The sequence below is a fragment of the Pomacea canaliculata genome, linkage group LG2 (genome assembly GCF_003073045.1).
Source record: "Pomacea canaliculata isolate SZHN2017 linkage group LG2, ASM307304v1, whole genome shotgun sequence".
NCBI classification, from domain to species: Eukaryota; Metazoa; Mollusca; class Gastropoda; order Architaenioglossa; family Ampullariidae; genus Pomacea; species Pomacea canaliculata.
This window is the reverse complement of record NC_037591.1, coordinates 29,340,974-29,363,209: the sequence shown is the minus strand read 5'-3', so window position 1 is coordinate 29,363,209 and position 22,236 is coordinate 29,340,974. Positions and strand designations below refer to the sequence as shown.

The window sequence follows — 22,236 nt, the reverse complement described above, 5'->3', positions numbered from 1 at the left end:
CTAGCCCCATTCGAGAAACAGTCAACTTCGCTAGACACAATAAAGACCTTCTGTAGAGACACACCTTCTGGTCAAGCTCATTCCTTCTGTATGTAACCATAGATTAAGCGTGAAATCATCAAAACAAAAGTAAACAAACAAACAAAAACCACCAAAAAATGGTAAGCCAGAGTCTGAAAGAAGCAGACTCGTTACCCGGATGAAAAATGGCCGTGTCGACGTAAACAACTGCATGTAGCGCAACCGGAAATGAAAAACATCGAATGTATCCTGTGCGGCGGCAAAACAAACGTATTCTTAACACAAATTTCAGGTCAAGAAGAGAGCAAGTTTTTGTTCTTTCTCAATATTCCACAAGTTTGTTTTTTTTTCAACCGTTGTAGACTTCATTTTGTGGAGTCTTGGTGCTGTGGATCACGAGATGTCTGCAGAGTTTGTGCGTGCCACACATTCGGTGACCGTTGTCACACTTTCCCTCCCCCACCAACCACATCGGTGCCGCCAGAGTCGACACGTGGGTAAGAAACTGGTTATTTTTAATTAACTGTGTGAGAGCAGCTGCACGAGCTATCTCAAAAACTGTAAAATAAATGCTGCAGTCAAGCAACAAGCAGCAGCGTGCAGTCCGCAGCAACGCATCCCACGTGCGTCAACATCAACACTACGTCACCCAGTGCTTCCCCCGTGCTCCCCTCGTTAGCTCGCATGCATACGTGACAGGATGGTTTCTTGAGGGAGTGAGGGACAGAGTTCTTCCCTGGTATTAAGACCAGGTATCTAATTTCCTCTTCTGTGGTCTGTGCCATGCATCTGCTTTCTAAGTGTTCGTGAAGGAAGGGAACAAAAATCAGGAGAAGGGGGCTGGGGGTTGAGGACGGATGGGTGGGTGTGTGAGCGTGCGGGTATCGTGACGTCGGATTATCTTTGATGTCACCGAGAACTGCCTCACTGAAAGGTGTGTGAAGGTAAATCAGTAAAAGGTAGATGGCGGTGGGCAACCATCTTGTCTTTCGTATTTCGTAACCTTTGACCGTTGTGTGAATGTTGTTGGAGACTGGGAACAAACCAGAGATAGTTTCAAGATAAAGACGAGCGCTCAGCGAAAATTGCTGGAAATAGAGCATAAAGCAAAGACATATACAATGACATTTTATGACAAAGAGGCATGATAAATATTATATTACACTTTTTTTCTTCATCACACATGGAATTTTCAAGAATGTGACTACAAGGCGATGTATCTAAAAATAGCGTCGTTTGCATGTGGTAGTAGTAGAAGTAGTATACTTGTATGTATGGAACATTTTAGCTCGTCGGAAAGTGAGCTCTAGGGTGTCAATGTATTGGTCTAGCTCCCAAACACACTTTCATTTACACTTGTGAAAGTTTTGCATCGTTGTCTTCAAGCTCACAGTAAAAAAAAATATTCCTGAAGTTTCATGTCGAACCGATGTGTATTTTAACAGCTCGCTTCATTGGCTCTGAGCAAAGAGTTTCGCTTCTTTGTCTGTGAACTGGGTAACAGCTGAGATGTTTTTCTGCATGAAATGTTCTTTTGTTTGGACTGAAGCCTTAATTACATCCACATTATGTCACAGCTCTCGCTCGCAACTCGTGTTATTACTTGGTTTTTCTCAGCTGCTGATGGAAATGTGCATAATACAGCAGCGCGGTTTTTGAGGAGAAAAAAAAAATGGAGAAAAGATGGGAAAAGGGGCTGGACTGGAGGGACAGGGAGGACATCGAGGTTGGACAATAAAGGGTAGGTTGCCGGAGGAGACGGATTCCAACAGTGACCAGAAATTGTGACAAGTTTCTCATTACCGCAAGCAGCCTGCACACCGTCTCTCCCAGTCTCCTCGTGCGTGGCTACGGTGCTGGCCAGTTGATGTGTTCTATCCAAACACTGAAAAAAAAACCAACAACAACAAAAAAAAAGTCTCCCCTTCACTATGTCAAGAAGTTGAAATATTGCATTATACATATTTTCGGAACAGCTCGGTTATCAAAATCGGTTAAAACCGGTTTTAATGCGCCATACTAGATACTTGATGCTGTATGCAGGACAGAGAAAGAAAATAAAAATATATATATAGAAAGAGAAAAGGAAAGATAGAAAGAAACACTGGAAGAAATTCATAGACATATCCACACATACAATTACTCTACAAAATACTTACCTAAGGGTGGGTGATTGAGAATAATAGCGAAGAGTAACAAACATAATGACCCTTAGTACACTTACTCCGACTCTGTTGAAGTGAAGTCAGCTAACTTCCTAAATATAGGCATGTAATATTTATTTAAAATATAACAGTCAAAATATTACATACGGTACGTGCGTGCAGCAAAAGGATTATTTGTTTGTTTGTTTGTTTGTTTGTTTGTTTGTTTGTTTGTTTGTTTGTTTGTTCGTTTTTAATAGAGTCTAATTCCTCAAGTGGTGATCATTGTCGCCGTAGTTATCCAAGATGCAAAGACACCAGGAGGTCACTAATACAAGCTGTACAGGTGGTACAAGTACACGCCCACGTGGACAGAGAGATGGCCAAACAAACTGCCGAGAAATCACACTCGCTTTCACACATGTGTAAAAACACACTAGTCTTACGGCATGCTATGATTCCTGCATCCCTGTCATCAACTGTAGTTCTTGTCTCTAGACACAAAACTGAGATTTGTCGCCAGGCTCGTCTCAGGCCACCAGCTGTGTTCGCCCCATGGTCATCTGAACATCCGCAGGGCCCTCGCTGCGATTTGACCGCACTCCTCTAACCAGATTACGTCTGTGCACACAAAAAAATAATTAGGAAGACGAGATGATGAAAGCCGAAGCGAGTAAAACGTAAATAGAACAAAAGATTGTGAAGATGTTGAACAAAAGTTTCTTGTTTCTATGCTTGCTTTTTTTTTCTTGATGCACATTGCAGGTTGAATGTATAATGAGGGTTTTTATTCCTCCGTAAAGAGGCGAAATAGTGTTGATGGTCTATATTTAAAGTGTTACTAGTTTGATTCCTTTTGATGGTTGGTTGGTCTTGATATGTGGTGAAGGACTAAGCAGATGAAACATTGTCGGGGTGTTTGATGACTTGCGAGTATACGTGGTTGTTATTGTCGGGTGTGGTTTCGAACTGGATGCATGTTTACTGTTCAAGCACAGATGCGAGCATGTTAAATACTTGAAATGACGTAGCAAAATAATTATCCTGCGCGCGCGCACACACACACACACACACGCACGCACACACACACACACACACACACTTACTTCTGTTAAACTTCAAAGTAGAGGTGAGACAACTCATCTTCATTCATCTTTCTGCCTCTTTTCTCTATTCTTCTTTTTCATTCATTACACGATCAGTCCTAAAATGGGGTGGTTATCAGATGCTGGCTTAATCTCTCCAACAAAAACAAAAAGAGAAAATTAAATAGTTGACCATATAATTACTTGTTCCTTACCTGCTCCTGCTGATTAACAGAATCAGACAGGTGCAAACATATTGTAACTGCTAAAGTTGGATAGTGTCTTTACTTACTAAGTTTATACACTCACAAACTTCTCTTTTATAAAAGAATATAAAAAGTTTAATGTGATATTAATTTTAGGTTGGGTTTTTTTTTTTGGTAGCTTCGTGACTTTATTAACTTTTTTGAGGCGAGTTAAAATAAGACATTGAGAAGGTTACTGGGGTAATGTGCTTCTGAAGAAAAGTTTACTTCTAATTCTCTATTGAACTTACACACGCACGCTCTCGACTTTTTGAATATTTCCTGGTCTGTAAAATAAATGTTTTCGAAAAATCCTTGTTTATAGCAAACCATAATTACAAATTATGTGAATATTATTGTCTCCATACTTCCCATGTGCATCAGAATGAGATCAGAGTACAGTGCCAGCCACGTGGTGTCATGGTAATTTGATTTTGTGTTTCTGTCAGCAGTCATCAGAGTTCACGTTGACTGTGTTACTTCTTGTCACTTTAGGTTTCTGAAATAGCATAAAACTGTTTTTAAAAAGAGAACACAAAGTATAGAGAAAGCAAAGTCAGCTGGTTTTGTTTCTTCTTCTTCTTCTTCGTCGTTCACTCAAATGGACACGCCTGCCTCCTGCACGAATGATGCTGTGCGCCGCAGGTCCTCCAGGCTGCCGTGTAGCTTCCTCAGTACTGGCGTCTCATCAGTCCAAATGCGGTGCCTGAGTTCTTCGTGCATAGGACATTCTTGCAGTAGATGTGCTGTTGTCTGACTGCCTGTCTGGCACGGGCACTGGTCTGTCTGGCCGATCCGGAGCTTGGTGTAAAGGTGGTAATTGAGACGGTTGTGGCCTGTCCTCAGCCTGAAAATAATGACCTGCTCAGCTCTTGTAAGCAGGTAGTATGGGTCATTTCGGTTGAAACGTGGGTGCTGCTGCAGCCACTTGTTGTGCTGTTTGGCCTTGATGATGGATTTGACTTCGCTGTAGGTGGTGGACCTGTCTTGCTGCTCTTTTTTGGATCCTTCCTTGGCAAGAGTGTCTGCGGCTTCGTTGCCAAAAATCCCACAGTGGGAGGGAATCCACTGTAAGACGACTGTGCAGTCTCCGCATAAGGAGGAGAGAGCAGTGGACAGGTCGTTCAGTTTCTTGTCTCTGGCAGTCTGTAAGGCCTGCAGGACAGACAGTGCGTCCGTAAAGAAGACGACGTTGTTGGAGGTGTCTGGGCTGTTTTCAACGTGGGTGGCACCGGTCTGAATAGCAACTGCTTCAGCCTTGAAGTTGGTGGAGTAGAGGCCGGTTGCGAGAGAAAGACGGTCTTCTCTTCCTCCTGGGTACCTGATGTAAATTCCGGCGCCACCATTTTTCACGGCTTGGTTTTGTTTTATTTGTATTTAAAAATTAATCGTGTGCATGTGCGCTCGTCTGTGTGTGTGTGTGTGTGTGCGCGTGTGGAAATCGATGCTAGAAAAAGAATGCTTGAACAGACAAGATTTCTAGGTTTTTAGAGTAAAAATATTGAGACGACTATTAAGGTGCAAGTGTTGTTGCGCGTGCTGCACGCGGGATCGCTGACTGTTCCATTGAAAGTGAGCTCCCTTCAGTTCTCCCTCCATCCTCCCTTCACTCAGTAAATTCTCACATTTTTTCAAACTTATTTTGAGTCTTCGTCCACAGACATCCGCATCAATAAATAAAATATGTAAATTGCCTATTTTTCTGTTTCCTGTTCTTGTTTCATTATCTTTCTGTCATACTTTCTTGTTTCCTCCGAACGCTTTTATTAGAACAAAGATGTGAACTTGCTGTCAGTACTTAAAGGTAACTTTCTGTACTCTACTGCTTGCTTTTGTCTGTGAAAATACTTGCATGTGTGTGTGTGTGTTTTGTAATATTGGTCAGAAAAAGATTGATTAAAACAAATTACAAATAATGTAGACACATAGGTATATATATATATATTTCTATTGTTGGAAATATGTGATAGTCCATGGAAGTGCTGTAACACCATTATGTTTAAAACTGAAAAAACTACATTTGTAAAAATGAGACACATCATGCCCGTGTTTTGTGCATCCATAGAGCAACCTGCAACATCCTGTTCATACACACAGCATCATGAAGGGCGGCATGCAACCAAGTAATATTCTCTCTGCGCATGAAGAAAACTTATCTGGGTCACGTGGCTTTACATTTCAATGGACGATGACAGGTGGATGCGAACAAAAAGGTCCAGACATTCTTACATTCTTTTGGTCGTGTTATTGATCGAAGACGATTTTGACAGAGGTTTTGAGCATCGAAGAACAGTTAAATATTTAAAACATGGAGCGAAAAATGTTACGAAATAGAATATTTTAGCAAAAATAGTTCCCCTTACTTAGCGGTGTTGCGTTAGTCTGCTTTCTTTTGCGAAATGTTTGGAAAGATGGCGGACCTTGCAACCCTGAAGTTTGACTGGACATGATTCAGAACATCAGTCTGTATAATTCAAGCTCAGTTTACTCCTTGACTTGCTTTCCCTTCAAATTCGACATATATTACATTACAGCTACTATTGCTTTCTACAGTAACATTGGTGGAGAGGGCTTTACTGAAGTTTTCTCGATAGTTTAAACAGAGCAAGGCAATTTTATCATGCCAAAGATGAGATGGATATAGCAATATTGAAAGAAATGTTTATGTAATAATAATTAAATTATTATCGTTTATGAAACACTGCAGAAAATGTTTTTACAGACAATAATAAAATGTGCTAATAAAGTTAAAACTTTTACTGAGACAAATGTTTTGACAAAAAATGTAAAAAAAAATCATGATGTTTCTTCTTTTTCACAAGACATTTAAATAAATGCCTGTTCACCCAACCACAGTCACAATCCCATTCTTTAACAATGAAAGGAGGCGGAGGAGGATCGCATGAATGCAGGAATAAAAGAAGACAAAAAAAAACCCCCACAAACTCAAAGTCGGTCGATGCCTCTCATCTGCTTTAATGCAAGGGTCAACACAGGTCATTGTCATCACCGCGATTATGCTCTCAGTACGCAGGTATGCTTTTTCAGTTCTGAACCGTTTATCAGTTTTGGTTTCGTGTGTAGACACCATTGTCAGCTCGCCCTGTCCACACTGGACTATTCATGGACTCGACCAAACGTTCAATTTGGCGGGCGGCATGGCGTGCTGGAGGGCTTCAGCAACCGACGGCCAGAAGCGGCTGATTGCGGGGACAAGGACCTGGAGCCCATCACCTCTGATAAACATGGATGGCGGGAGTGACACACACGCAGGCACACATGCATGTACTTATACACACAGCATGCAGGAAATATATGCTCGAACACACGCAGACACACAAACACACACGCACGTACGCGAGCTCTCTCTCTCACACACACAAGGTGCAGCGGGACTTCTTAGTCACATACACAGGGTGCAGGAATTCATTTCGGGCCTGTAGACTACTAACCTCTGACCTGTGTAGCCTGTGAAAGTTATAGGCATCGAGAGGAGCTATGGAAGATTCTGGCACAGACTATGCAGTAGCACCACGAGCTTTGTCCCTAACAAACGACCATATTTATCTTCCAGAAAACACACACAAAACGTAAAGTGCAGAAAAAGTTCTTAATGATCAGCTTTGTTAATCAGCTGACAAGCAGGTTGTAGTTCTTTCATTACTTTAGATGATTATATGATTATATGATATGACACAGAGTATTTATTGCCATAACATTAACATTACATATAATATCACTTAATCAACCTGTCAAACATTTTCCGCTTCACATAAGAGCTCTGACCCAGGACTGGCGGAGCTGGTGTTTTGTGAGAACACCTCCCTGTCTATACGAGGTCTTGGAGAGAGCTCATTTGCTGAAGCTATATAAAGAAAAGAAGAGAAAAAGAAAGAGAAACAATTGCTGTCGCAGGTGAACAAACAGAGAGTTGCTTCCAGCCATGATGCTGCTTAAAGCTGTTGATTGGCATTAATCAGAGGAAGAAAATGTTTGTGGTAAACATTTTCTCCACGAAGTTTTAAATTATAATGATTCTATCCCTTGCCTTGTCCTTCTCCCGTCCCAGCTCTTTCTTCGTCTCTCTTTCTCAACTCTTAACTGATATACTTGCAGTCAATAAAAATAAGGGGAGGGAAGGCAGGAGAGAGAAAGAGAAGGGGGAATTTTGCACAAACTACCTCAATAAATCTTTGTTCACCAGTTTCTGGATTAGTACCATTTGATGTATTACTAACATTTTGCTAAAAAGGAGACAAAAATTAACCTCTTACAGCAGTAAACCATCAGTTTTCTTGTTTGAGACTTCAATGAAATTGTATATCATGCAAAACAAAATAGAAAAAGGTCAAACCAACCAAACCCTGCACAGGTTATAATTCTCTCCTTTGCCTTTTGTTACCGTGTGAGTTTGGTTTTTGTTCAAAGTGCCAGAAATAACATGTAAGGCTAAACTAGAGAATTAAGTCGCTGTATCAAATGTGACGATTGTTAGAAGGAAAAAGATTCTTCTTTCCTGAACAGATCACCTTTAGTTTTAAAGATATTCAGAATCGACTGTTTATAAATGAAACTCTTTTAAGAGCATTTTCTGTGCACTCAGTTCAGTATATTACGGCATTTTCGAAATTTAGGACTGAAAGAGGTTTTGTAGAAATAGACGAATGAATGAATGAACGAAGGTAAAAGCAAGCAAAGGAACAAACATAAAGACACCTGTGACCTCTTTCCACGTGACATGAGCTGGTAATACAAAGGTGAATACCGACATTATTGAGTGACGTCAGAATAACAAGGTGGTCTGACAGGTGTGATCCCATGCAGGAGGAATTGTGTATGAAATCATTTATATTTAACCTGCGTCGTGCCTGGGTCAACACTGCCTCGACAGACTCACGTGCCTGCAGCCACACCTTTGTTTTTGTTTTTGTTTGTTTTTGTTTTGTTTTTAAGTGCGATTGCTTCATTATAGCACAAATAGTTAAACCCTCGACATGTATGTGTAGCAACAAACTAAAGACAGGTTTGTGTGTTTTGAAGACAAAAATAATATGATGAAATAATAATTCCCACAACTATTCACTTCAAATAGTCTCCAGGTGTCGCTGGTGCTGTGTCCTCTTTCACTCCCTCGTTTGTCCAAACCTCATCTCTCAATTTCATCAGAAGAGTGATCACATTCAGATGATCTTCAAATGTACACAGCCATTTTATTTTTCAACAAAATATTGAATAAAATTATTTTTTACAGGACCCTTTTCCTGTGTTTGAATTTACTTTTTTACTTTATTTTATTTTAATTAATTTTGCTTTGTCTTCATTTCTACTTTACTCCTTACTAAAAAAATCACCGACATTGTTTTCAACAGCTGCTGCTTATGTAACTCCCATCTTTGTGTCTTAAATTGAGGGAACATTTATTTTTTAAAGGGTGTTAATGATCTATTGGTTAAGAAGGAATTGCGCCGCACTACAGTTTTTTTCTGCTGTTTTTGTTAATTTTTGTCTTGTTTTATTCCCCAAAAGCTTTCTTGATCGTCGAAACCGTCCATTCTGTAGGAAGTGACAAATCACCGTTTTATTTCTTAAGATTTTACTAGCGCAAGTGAAATGCAGGTGTACACAAGTTGATAATTGCGGCCTCTTCTTGCGAGCTGTTGACCGCCAGATGTCTCCCTTCCTCTCTGGTTTCCTGCTCTCCGGAGACCAAGCGCCCAGCACGCTTTTCAGTCGCATGTCCGACCTTGTCGGAAATGTCCTGTGCTCCCTGTCTGCCGAAAATTGCTTCTTGATGTCATTTTTTATTTCTTTGTTTATTTTACTTGTTGACTTTTGCCTTGTGCGCAGGTTGCACGCTTGCTAAGACTAATTTGGCTCGAAAATAAAATAGCAAAATGGCGGCAAGTCCATTGTGTCTCGCGCGCCTTGCGTGTATAGATGTTTTGCCCGAGGATTGCAAGCTTTACAAAACTGTTGCAGTTCTCAAAGATTTACACATCGTAAATCTTGTCATGATGTCAACAACCAGTAAAGTGCTAGTTTTTAAGACACTCCCAAAGTGTCATCATGGCGTGCTTGTTCATTCAGACACTGGTCCCACTAATACCAATGAGTGTCGCCAGGACACTGAATGATTGGACGTCACTTCCGGGGAAAGGAAGATGGCTGATAAGCAGTGAGTGGAAGAAAAATGACTTAAAAGTCTTACTATAGCCGTCAGCATACAGTTCCTTAGAGAACATCTAATTTCTAGAGATGTGCTTATGTTGTTTTGTTGTGGAATTTATTCCCAATCTTTTGACTATACGAAAACACATACACACATACAAACACGCACGCATTCTACCTCTCACGCGCGGACGCATGCGCACACATTACGTTCGCGTGGTGCGGAAACATCCGTTTGAGACTGAAGTCCGGCCTGCAACTGTAGCCCTAGTGTCCCCGCCGAGACTCATTTCTGCCAGGGCGACAGTGATGAAAAAGCACAGAGACTGGCCCGCTGCCCCCGCAGTCTGTCCAGACTACCCACCATGCACCTGCGCACACCACCATCCCATGTGATGCTCTCACTCTTCACTCGTCCAATCACAACTTGATTGTCAGCCCCACCTTTTACTTTACTGTCTGACTTCATGTTACAGATGACTTGTGTCATAGCTTTTCACTTTCAGCATATCCAGCAGCAGTCTTCAACAAACAGAGAAACCTTGTTGTGGCCCGGGAAATAAGTAGTTTAAGAGAGTTACTTGTTGACAACAATGTAAAAATGTGTGAAAAGACTATTTTATTTTAATTCCATTTTACAGAAGAGAAATATTAATCTCAAGAAACGTTGTAGAAACATGTTGGAGGATTACGTATCACACATACACACATGTCTCAAGTCTCACAAACATCTGATTTGTATCCCTGACTGCTCTTTAACGACCAGCCAACAGCAGATGGAAATAAATCAAGTCTCTCGCCATTTAGTTCCATAAGGCCTGAGAAGTTTGCTGACGTGTCCCAACGTCTTGCTACCGTCTGCACAAACAAGCTTTGGCAGATGCTTTCTTGTACTCACTGCCCCGGGCGTGAAGACCATGGCATTGTGCAAGGTGTCAACCAGGTGCACAAAACACCAGCAACACAACTAGCTGAACGGAGTAAGCCTGTCCTTTCAGCAGGTACATAAACATCAACATGTACTTAAACTTAAAAAAAAAAAAAAAACAAACAAATCCGAATGATGTGTTCCGGAGGACAAATTAACAAACCGCAGTGCTCTACAAATCAAAGACTGTGGGTCCCGGACTAGACACCTGCCTGATGAAAGATCTTCGGAGTGGTTGTGCAGGACAAAGCGAAGACGGATTAAAGGGCAAGTGAATGGATATTGAGGAGACGGGATGGGATCAGAAATCCACAATCAAAAGCTTAAAAGAAGCTATGAGATGAAAGAGCTGTGTGCTAGACGAGAAAGAGAAGAGAAGAGAAAGAAAAATAACCCCAGAAGAGACAGAAAGTAAGGCAAAAGACAATTTACTAGAGGAGAGGCAATAAGGTAGTCCGACAAATATTCTGGTCGAAATATCAAACGCAAACAAGCTGAAAATGTGTCTGAAAAATATCTCAGCCCCAAGAACGACACTCCTCAAAACTAGTTCGGCTGGTTGTTTTGTTACGATTGTCCGCCTCCTGTCTGCTCATCACAAGGACCTGGGAGACGAGGTCCGTACAGCACCAATGCAATCTGCATGTCTTACAATAACAGATATACAAGACTTGGAGCAGCTCATTCGTCCAGACCCTGTCTCTTCAGTGGTCTTATGATAACAGCACATCAGCTCCTCTTAACTCCCTTGCTGGTACTTGAACAAAGTTGTCCTTCTTGAGAAAACTCGGTCCCAGACTACGTATGTCTTTCTGGCACATTCCTTGTGTTTAGCACCCAAACGTCTCGTGTGCGCGAGCGCGCGCCTATATATATATCAGAGAGAGAGAGAAAGAGAGAGTGTGTGCTCGCGAGAGAAGTGCACTTGTGAAAGGAGAAAAAAGTTTTACGAACTGTCTTGTAGGCAGTACATCCCCGACAAAAGATCATTGACACCGGGTTGTGAGATTTTCCATTAGTAATCCCGTGTCTAGCAGCCTATAAACCGTCTGGGTGTATGGAGGACATCCGATGGAGTCTCTGCAGGAATATGGGCTGGAATTCACATTGAGACTGCATGCCACTTACAGGCTGGTGAGACTTTGTCGTGTGTACCGCATGGTACTGAGCCACATCGAGGCTGGCCACAGGTACCGACATAAACTACAACCTGCTTCATGTTGTCTACGCTGATATATGAACCGAGAGTCCAGGTCTGTTCTCGGGGTTACTGAATCTGATGAAAGAGAAGATAAATGTTGCAGCCTTTTCCCCCATTGCAGTTATTGTACAGCTCTGTGTAAAGAAAGTCGATTGTTTTTATTTCATTGAGAAACATTGATCGTCTACAGTGTCTATGCAAATCTGGGGCACAGATAAGAATCCTCTTCTCTTTTTGGAAAACAAGTTTTTTTCCAGCTATGTTTTTGCAAAGAAATGTTTTCTTCTCGGGAATTTCGGCTACTGTTAAAAAAAAGAGATGTAACCCATGGGAATGGGTTGTGTTTTCGTCTGTGTGTACGTGCAAAGATACCTGTCCATGCTTGTCGTGCCGTAAAAGTAACGGAAATCGAAAGAAAACATGAAACTGGAAAGCCTGGCAAAATATTTCTGTTTGTCCTGGCTGCTGTTGTAAGTGAGAGCAGAGAGAGCATCAGGAAAGAGAAAAAAAGAAAGAGAAAAGCTAGCTACCCTGGTACACTGCATTATTTTCTACTCCACCCGGGGGAGTCGTATCAAGGGACTTTTGTTGTGGAGCGGATCTCCGAACCCCTGCTGCAACTGATGTTGTATTGATTGATGCTGTAGCAGGATGATGTAATCTTTCTTCATTTTTCCTTTCGTATGTCGCCAGGCTCTCAATGTGTGTAAAATCCAAATTGAAAAGGAGTTAAAACTGGAATCCTCTCCCGCCTTTTCCCAACCATACCACCTCTCTCTCTCTCACTCAACCTCCCACGTGTAATAACGATTGTGAGCCAATGAGATTGAAATGATCTCTCTCTGCCCTCTCCCCCTTCTCTCTCTCTCTCTCTTTCTAACGGAATCTCTGAAAATTTAATAATGATTAAGTCAATATTATTAAACTGGCTAAGTGTCAAGTCTCTTTTATCTTTCTCTCTTTCTGACTCTTCCAAGTGTGATAATGATTGAGTCAATGGTATGAAAGAAGTAAGGTCAAGTTTCTCGATACATCTTATTGTTTCTGTCTTTGTCTTACCATCTCTAAACTTTCTGAAGTTAGCCATCATTCTTGATTTATGAGTTGTATTATTACTAATTGGTGTGACTGGAGCAGATATTTTTTCTGGACATTGAGTGTTTATTTCTGTTTACATAGCAAATTTTGGACAGCCATCAGCTTTTTGTTGTCTCTACACTGTAACTGTTGTCTGCATTATTCAAAATACTACGAACACAGATGAAAATACTCGTAATCGACTGTGACTCTCTTTCATAGGCTGTAAAAGCTCTCAGTCCTGTTTTCGCCCCCATTATTCATGGCTGCTTGTCGCCACCCGTTTGAGACAACGATCCCTGGTTCAGTTTTTCTAGGCCCGGCGATTTTATGTCTTCGGAATTGATTCTTCTTTGTGTTGCATCGTCTGCAGTGAAAGGACTGAGCAGCAGATCCTCGTTGTTTTCGTTTGTGTTTGTCCTGGGACCCGCCACTTTCAGCTCCTCGGAAGGCGGGACCGCCCACGTCTGCAACTCTCCATCCGCCAGGACACCGTACAAGATGGCCCCCAGCACCGCCAACGCCGCGCACACAAAAAACACACGACGCCATTCTTCCGCCGTCCTCTGGAAGCAAAAAATAAATTAAAAAAGAATAAAAATAAGTAAAAATCGCAAAGTCTGTTTATAGTTTTCTCAAGAAGACACAAGAAATAACAGTGCACATCCCCCTCCTCTACTTCTGTTCAGTCACTCCTTCTCCAACTGGCATCAACAGCGTGTTTGTTGCCAGAATTACTCATTATTTCGTGATTAAGAATATGAATATAAATATAAATGAGCCTGCTCGGGGTGAGTGTCTGTATGCGACAGACCACATGCTACTCACGTTTGGGGTCAGGGCTCCAGCTATGAGCGGGGCAATCATTCCAGGCACCGTGGCCACAGTGTTGGTGAGGCCGTACAGGACTCCAGCATGTCTTGATGAAGGAGGGACAGACACTTAGCATGCATGACACATCTCTACATACACTCAACACATTCGAGTACACCCATCAACTACGAGATAAGCAGAAGAACAAACAATTTGATTAGCAACAGGTAACTAAGAGTATTATAAAAGGACCATGTATGTTTATGTATATTTTGTAAGATCGAATTTTAAGTTTGTTTTTAGAGAATTTTCTTTAAAAAACATTTTTTTATGGCTGCGTTCGTGTTTCACACAGCTCTGGTTTTCATTTGATCAAATTCCTCACCTAGAACGTATTGTATAACTATATACATATAGTAACTGAGAACCTTCTGATGTTTAAATTGTCCACTGGGGACTAATAAAGTTGGTCATTGTCGCTCTCATCGTTTTAATCAAAGATGAACAGATACCTTTGCAGATGTATGCAGGCGTTAGTGAAACGTTAAATGTAAGTCTGTAAATGTTTTAGTGTCGTTACCTGTGTGTTGGCAAATCTTAAACAGTAAATGCACACAAAGTGGATGTTGGCTGTGCATCGCTCACCTGGGAGCGAGATCAATGTGATTGACACCGAACCCTGATCGGTTCAGGCCCATGAACGACAGACAGAGACTCAGCAAAAACACCGCCAGGGGACGCTGCGAGCAGGTCATGTAGCCAGCGAGCGCCATGCACACTGCTGACCCCACGAAAGCTAGGACAGACAAAGAAAAAAGGACAGATAAATTAGTGGATGAATGAAAATGGAAGGTAGAAGATCAACTTCCTCACTCTTGACCAGGATTTTTTTCATTGTTGTTGCTAGCTAATGCGAGAACATGCCATTCGTTGTGGTTTCCTAATCAGCCATGTAGGTTGGAGCAGTATTCACGAAGCGATGTTAAGTATTTGTCCCGGAGAAATTACGGGCAAACGTCTTGTCATCTGACTTCTTTAGGTGATGTCAAGACAATGCTACTTTACCTCTGGTGCAGTAATTTTAAAACAGTGGCTAAGATGCCTTGGAGTAAGATTTCATATAATAATAACAATAATAATAACAACAACAATAACAATAATAATACAATGAATTTATGTCGCCATATCCCGTTTTTATGGAAAGGCTCATGGTGCTTTAAAAAAAGACAATACAGCCATGAACTCATGCAAAATATTGTTGTCAACAGAATACCAGATAATATAATGATATCTAATAAGAAGCATTACCAACGTGGGCAAATATCCATGGGGTCTGAGAAGTGCGTAGTAACTACGGAGACAAGAAGTTTCTCCTTGATTTCCCCGTGTTGTTCTGCGACTTACCCTCGCTTCGTGAATACGGCCCCAGCCACGACACGCGCACATTCTTACAAGGATAGAGTGGACCTACAGGAGACCTGGAAGAGCTTCCTGGTGTTCTTGGTGCTGAGGATGCCCTCTCCCTCAACCTGTCCGCCACCTGCCCCGACAGAGCCGACACAACAGCTTGAGACAAGTAGGGCACGGCCGACAGAGCGCCATTCTGAGGGAAACACAATACACGAGTTGGATGTTGACGACAGTAGAGATTATCAAGGAGAAGAAAGAGGAGAATAAAAATCAAGTAACCCCCGTGCACAATTTGTATGTGTGTGTGGGAGAGAGAGAGAGAATGCGTGTTTGCTTTTCTGTAACATAAATCTCGACTGTAGACCAAGATCTTTACTTAAACTTGTTTTACAGCATCCAGAAAATGTTTGTTCTATTCCTGATTCCTGTTCCCTTGTTGTCAAACACAAGTGCATTAGAGGACTGACGGAGCTCCATACAAGCACATTATCGCCGGGTAATCAGACCACAGACCGTGAATTCACGCCTTTCCAACCTTCTTCCCACGCGTTCACGGCCTGTGGCCTGTGTCCTCACCACAATGATGGAGGTGGTGGATAGGAGGCTAGTTTGATTGCCATGTGTCTCCAGCAAATAGCATTTTCCCTTCAGCTGTATCGACCTAGGTGGCAGTGCAATCGACAGTTAAATTGCGGTGTGCAGATGTGTTGGCTTTGGTCCGAGCTGAGTGTACATGCTTCGTGGTGTTTTACCTGCCTGGTGTCGAATTTGAGAACCTCTTTCATGAATGTCGGAAGTGACGTCAGCATTGTGTAGTTGGTGTAGTTATGAAGCACATGCGCAGAAACAATTGCCCAGACCGGACCTGACGTTATCATGGCACGCCATGGTGTTGGTATTCTCGCCTCAAGAAGGAGGAGAGTCATTATTAAAAAGTAATACTGCTTTTTCAAAAGGTTGTATAATAATCGACAACAGACATTATAACTGTATGCTGTAAGTTACAGTTTCCTCGCAACACCTGCAACTGGGTCCAAGCAACATAAATAAACTCACTTTGGACTCAGGAGACTCGCCAATAGACTTCATGATGTAGTTCTTTTCAATCTCTTTGATCCTTTTGTGTTTGGCAGGTGTGTCAGATGTCACCAAAAGCCACACCACAACCCACAACAGGTTACCTGCTCCTGTTTGATACATAATGTAAAGATAAGCCTTGTATGTGTGTCCCTCAGGTAACATTACCTGTAATAATCATCAAGTTTCTGATTTAATCTTAAAAATATGCTGCTACATCCACAACAATATCATGATTACACACTGAATTACTGTCTCGTTAAAGTTGTCTACACATGAGGCGACTTTGGAGATAATTTGCTTATTTGTCGGCTTCTATAGCAACTAGTTCTGTCTCTGGTTCTCTCTCTTTCGCTCCTGTAGAATTACCGATCATCCAGTACTTCCAGGTAAAGATTTCATGCGGCTCTTTACTTCATTCTGACTTGAAAATTTCATCTCAAGGGTAATTTTAACCTCTGATTACCAATAATAACATTTTTCCATAGAATACAAGATATTCCTCAGCTGGTGTTAATCAACTACAGACATGTGTATCCTTGATGTTCTCTACCTGATAAGTAGAAAATGGAGCCCCAGCCGTTGTCAAATCCAGAGACACACAGCAGTGCGGAGAGCGAGAAGGTCAGAACAGTTCCAACGGACATCCCTTAAAAAAAGCAGTAAAAACAATAAGAAGAGAAGCGAGAGAGTCGACCAATAAAGAATGTAGAACATCTCCTGTCTAGTTTTTATGGCTAACATTACTGTATATCTCATGGAAGTTTGCTATGACCGTCGATTGAAGGCTTATAGATAAAAGCGAATTGGAAGTTTTGTTGAAATCAGGCCACTGCCTTTATTACAGAGAGATATTAATTAAACCGACTTTATTGCCTTTACCGGTAAAACTAAAGGACACCAATTTGCTTCTCTCCAGTGTGGGCGCCCACCTCCCCATCATGGCGTGGATACAGGGGAAGGACACACCCTGACAGACAGGAGAACAATCGTCACAGGCACAGTTCTTCCAGCCTCCACATTAAGTTCTCTGGAATTTAATTAGTGATCGTCGATAGTAAAACCATAACTGGAAGCAATAAGTACAGTCAATTACTTTAGATGTTCTTTCTCGAGCAGAAGGTCGCTACATGAGTGAATAAACTTAAATAATTGTAGGGGGTAGCTTGTTGCTTCTTCAATGCTGATGCTTAAACACTCATCCACCCACTCACTTACCCACCTATCCACCCACTCACCCACCTACCTACTCACCCACCCACTCACCCACCTACTCACTCACCCACTCACCCACCTACACACCCACTCACCCACCTATTCACCCACCACCTACTCACTCACTCACCCACCCACCTACTCACCAACTCACACAAACCAGATGTTTATTTTCTTTGCTGCGCAAACACACGGGTGAGCATAATATAAACACTGTAGAGCAGTAACATCAGTCGGGAGGTAGAAAGCTCAAAATGAATCCCAAAATGAACATTACCGCCGCCAGTCCCAAAATAAACCTGATGGCGTAGACAATGTAGACATTAGTGCGCGCGGCGAGGGGCGTGGCCAGTGAACAGAGGGCGCTGATGGTCTGACACACCCCCCACACGCGCCGCCCGCCGATACGACCGGCCAGCCAGCCACCCGGCACTTGAGTGAAGATGTACCTGTACGTAACATATGTACATCGCAATGATTTCTGACTTGGGTCTTTGTTTGACAAGCACGTGTGCTTGAGAAGGACCTGCCACAGATATGCAAATACACTTAGCTGCTAATTACTCCACCTAGTGCTGCTCTAAAATGTTTAAGAGCATATTTTTACATATAAGCAATGATAAATATAGATGGTGTGGTGTGTCTAGAGGTGGGGATAAGTGTTTGTATGCAATGTAGCCCTTCAGTGGACTCTCAGTCTAATAACAACGAAGCCACGAGGGCTGACGCACCCGTAAAAGTACATGGCCAGTAGACGGGTCTGCGTGGGCTTGTCCCAGTCGAACTCGCCTTCCTGCAACAAGCACATTAAGCTGCTTCATCTTACAACGACGTCGACATTATCTAAAGCAGCAGCTGTCACGCCAAGGACTTCATTACGATATGCGTGGACAGCTAGTCGCGTGCGTGCTGCTGTTACAGAGGGAGTGAGGGCCACCCTCTTCTTCCATCTTGACTACCCCCGCTTTCGCACAACCACCACCATCATCATCATCATCATCATCATCATCATCATCATCATCATCATCATCATCATCATCATCATCATCATCATCATCATCATCATCATCATCATCATCATCATCATATCATCATCCATCTCTTGACGAACGGTCAGCAAGGGTTGTGGGGGGAGGGGCAGGGGACCTGCCAAGTTTCGCCACTTGGGACGGTCTTGTGAGGCGTTGAGTAGGTCCAGCATGGAACCACTAGTCTATTTCTTCACATTTTCCAACCAAATTTTTTTTCTACCTCGGCATTGAACCCCTCCCACAGACCCGGAGAACGGTGTTAGGTACATGTGGTCAGTCCAGACCACCCTGCTCCTCTTCACCGGAGCGAGAAGTGTTTTCTGGTGTCCCACGAGGGTTGCGAACCGGCACTTGGGACTCAAAGTAGTTTTGTCAAACATTTGGTCTGGACTGCTTGGATTCGCCTTTTAGTTTCGGCGAATTATACAGTTCACCCACACACACGGTGTGACTCCAGCTACACCTTGAACTCAGTTCATGGCACTTTGCCAGTGAAATGAAGTCAGCGAAACGAATTGCAATTGCAAGACCCGCCATGGTCAGGTGCTCCACGGTTATTTCACACGGGCACTTTTTATGGTGAGGATGCTTTGTTACTAAACAATGTACCAGTTTTTGCCAAAAGACCTGAAAGCGACCCCTTGCTTCTCTTAGACATTCCAACATCATCATTTCCTCAAAATATCTGTCACAATTATCTTTTCTTAATTCACTGAGTACGTTTTTATGGCACATGGAAGCTTCAACTGGAGAGAACAAAAAGTTTGTTTTTGTAATGGAGGTCTATACTGTCAAATTATCAGATAATCAGTAAGTCTAGATTATGTCTAGAGGTCTTCACAACAACAGTAATAACAACACAGACGCCAGGATTTACGTAGATGCCTACGGCAAGGAAACAACCAATGGGAGAACTAGGATCATATGTTCATTAAGCTTATCTGTGGACAAACGAGTTGTAGCGAGTTTTATCCAGTTGTTAGTAAAAAATGCATTTTATTAGACCTTTGAACCTTCATGGTAATATACATGTCTAAGTTTTGCTTACGAAATAAAATGTTATAGCATTTGGTAAATCTGAGACTTGTATGTAATGGGCTAGGGATGACTTTAATTGACTTTTAACACTGGGAGGGATGGATTGAGAGACGAATGGGATGAACAGAAACCTCACTTTGGAATGCGCGGAGGGGTCCTCACTCTCTGTGCTGCAGGAGCTTTCATCGCTGATCTCTGCTTCTTCTGTATCGGAGGTTTCCGACAGTTGGTGTATGTACCCATGGGTGGTCTCATTCCCTGGGTATGTGTTCCTGGCCACAGGAAGTGACATCCGATGATGTGAAACATTACTGTAGCTTTGACTGACAAGGCTGCCGGAAGTGACGTTGCGGGTGGGGACTCGCACCATGCAGATGATGGCGACGCTGAAGTTGACCCTGACGACGTAGACAAACAGAAGCCGAAGAAGCACATGATGGACAGGTTCCATCTTTGAGAACACAAGGCAGGGGCTGCCGAGAGAGAAGATAGAGATGTGTCGGGTGTTAACGACCGCATCTAAGTAACACTCGCTCAGTGGCATTGCAATCCTCCTCCTCATCACCATCAGAAAAAAACAACACAGGAATAATATTAAACAAAGATGACTATCAAGATGGACAGCACCCTCAGTTATAGACTCACTCCCTTACTGATACTGAGAGTCGTTATGCGATGTGTAGTTATGTGTTAGTCAGTCTGCTACTCAGTGAATCAGTCGAGGATTTTGAGAAGCAGGAACGTGTTAATGAAAGCATCAGTAAAGATAAATTAATCCTCACCTTTATGGAGATCGTTTTTGCCAGAAGCCTCCATTTTACGTTGCTGTCAAGATCCTCGGTCTGTGAAAGAAAGGACACCACTGTAGGGTAGTGCTACACCAGAGGTCTGGTGACACCATGGTGTGTAATCCCAGTGGCACCTCTAGTCTCAACTTTGACCTCAACCAATCGTTGTTATTATGTGTGCGCCACGTTCATGAAAACAAGCGTTACCTGAGAACAGTGGCCAAGGAACCAGGAGGGGCAGCCGTGCCCTCAAAAAAGAAACTGAGGAGGCAAGAATGTTTGCCCCAGTTCACCACCATCCCTAAAAATCAAAAATAAGCCGAGCACCTTCCTGCGTAGAATGTAGATGGTGTCATCGTGAGTAGAGGATGCAACCTCACGTCTGCCCAAGCTGTGCAGATTCCTTTTTGCTCTAATAAAACCTAGCAGTATATGTTACAACATTTCAAAGAATGGTAAACAAAAACAATTAAGAATAAAATTGAGAAGTAAACAGGTCAATTTTCACCCTGGACGACTCACTTCTGCAAATTTTGTTTCCCTACTTTGGTTTGTATTTCATCACATGGAAGTACAAGGCAGAAGGTTTTAAAACTAACACACAAATATGTGAATAAATAAAAACGGAAGATGTTTCACTTGACTAGCAATAAAAGAGACAGGTAAGCTTCTGGTTTGGACTAATTTATTCCGGAAACAACATGTGCATTAATGAGGAGAGGAAGCACACCATTGTAATGGAAGTGTTTTCAACAGGTCTCACAGTCACTTGCGCCTGGTGACAAGAACCGTCGCGATGAAAACTTATGTGAAATCATGGCTGACCCAATATGGGTGGATGTCATGGACAAGCTGGCTTTTCTTGACTTCAACATTGGTGTAAATTAGAACTTTTACCGAAAGCAATATATAATTAATTAGAATTAAGAATATGTTTCAGTCATTCCTAACTGCCTTCAGCGTGACAATATGTAGGTACATTCTGGAACAGTCTACATATGTTAAAGCAATAGTTATGAAATACCCTAACTCAAACAGTATCTGCCATTTATTTTCTCGTTAGCAAGAGGATAGTCTTAAATATTTCACGACTGGATTTTTTTTTAATAGAAACCTTTTAGCTTTGTTTGCTGCACGATACTACTTTCCAAAATTTCAGTACAAGACACTCTCCCATAATCTCACCTGTGCCCTGGTAAAGGTGAAGGTTTTTATTTCAGTGTTGTCTGTTGATTCACTTGTTGTATGTAGGACACAACCTCAGAGAGAGTTTAAAGAACAGCCCGAGTTAACTTGTTTTTCAACATGACTGGCTTTAGTTTATTTTAAGACACTAATTCTCTAAATTTGAGCGGAAAAACTGTTTAGTTTAGAAGCTGCAAACCTTTTGTAAGAGGTCAATGCTCCCTTTCCTATCAATGTGAAAAGTGTAAACTTCCCCTCGTGACATCGCCTTGTTGTCTGATTTGGGTGAACCTTTAAGCAGTAAATGAAGTGTATCAACTGGTGTTACTATCGAGCTTCGACCTATGTGTGTACCCAGGACAGAAGGTCCATCTTTGAAGACTTGTACTTCCCAGGGTGAAGAGAGGTTACTGGGAATTGGAATTAGCACAGAGACTAAAGGCCAACCTTTCAAACAATTTACAGTCTGGTAAACCTTGAAGAATGCAGTGTGATCTGTTATCAACGCTTTTACCAACACTTGGCTCGTCCAACACCGCGTTTTCGGAAATTAACTATTTTTGTTGTTGAATGCCCAAGCAATTTATTTGTGTACTGTTGTTTCACTCTGGCACTTAGTTTTACACCATTGTTGTTCAAGACCGTGCACACCAATGAAGCTGCTCAGGTTCTACTGATGCGCTGACGATAGTGAGTCTCACGGTTTTGTTCGTCCATTTACTGATAAACAAGGACACAGTGACCGTACGAATCTTTTCATTTGTTTCTCTCTCTCTCTCACACACACACACGCATACTCAAACACACTCG

The 22,236-nt window shown here is 42.2% G+C and overlaps 1 protein-coding gene across 1 annotated transcript; it reads right to left on the bottom strand.

Moving 5' to 3' along the window:
* Positions 1–12,722: 12,722 nt before the first annotated feature.
* On the bottom strand, positions 12,723–20,494 carry LOC112558374 (sialin-like). Its single transcript, XM_025228843.1, is given in 13 exon segments — positions 12,723–13,435; positions 13,698–13,788; positions 14,328–14,478; positions 15,154–15,198; positions 15,201–15,285; positions 15,845–15,997; positions 16,149–16,279; positions 16,723–16,818; positions 17,052–17,139; positions 17,662–17,833; positions 18,116–18,177; positions 19,590–19,926; positions 20,236–20,494. Coding segments are annotated over 12 exon segments (1,695 nt in total). The 5' UTR covers positions 19,905–19,926; positions 20,236–20,494; the 3' UTR covers positions 12,723–13,129.
* Positions 20,495–22,236: the final 1,742 nt, after the last annotated feature.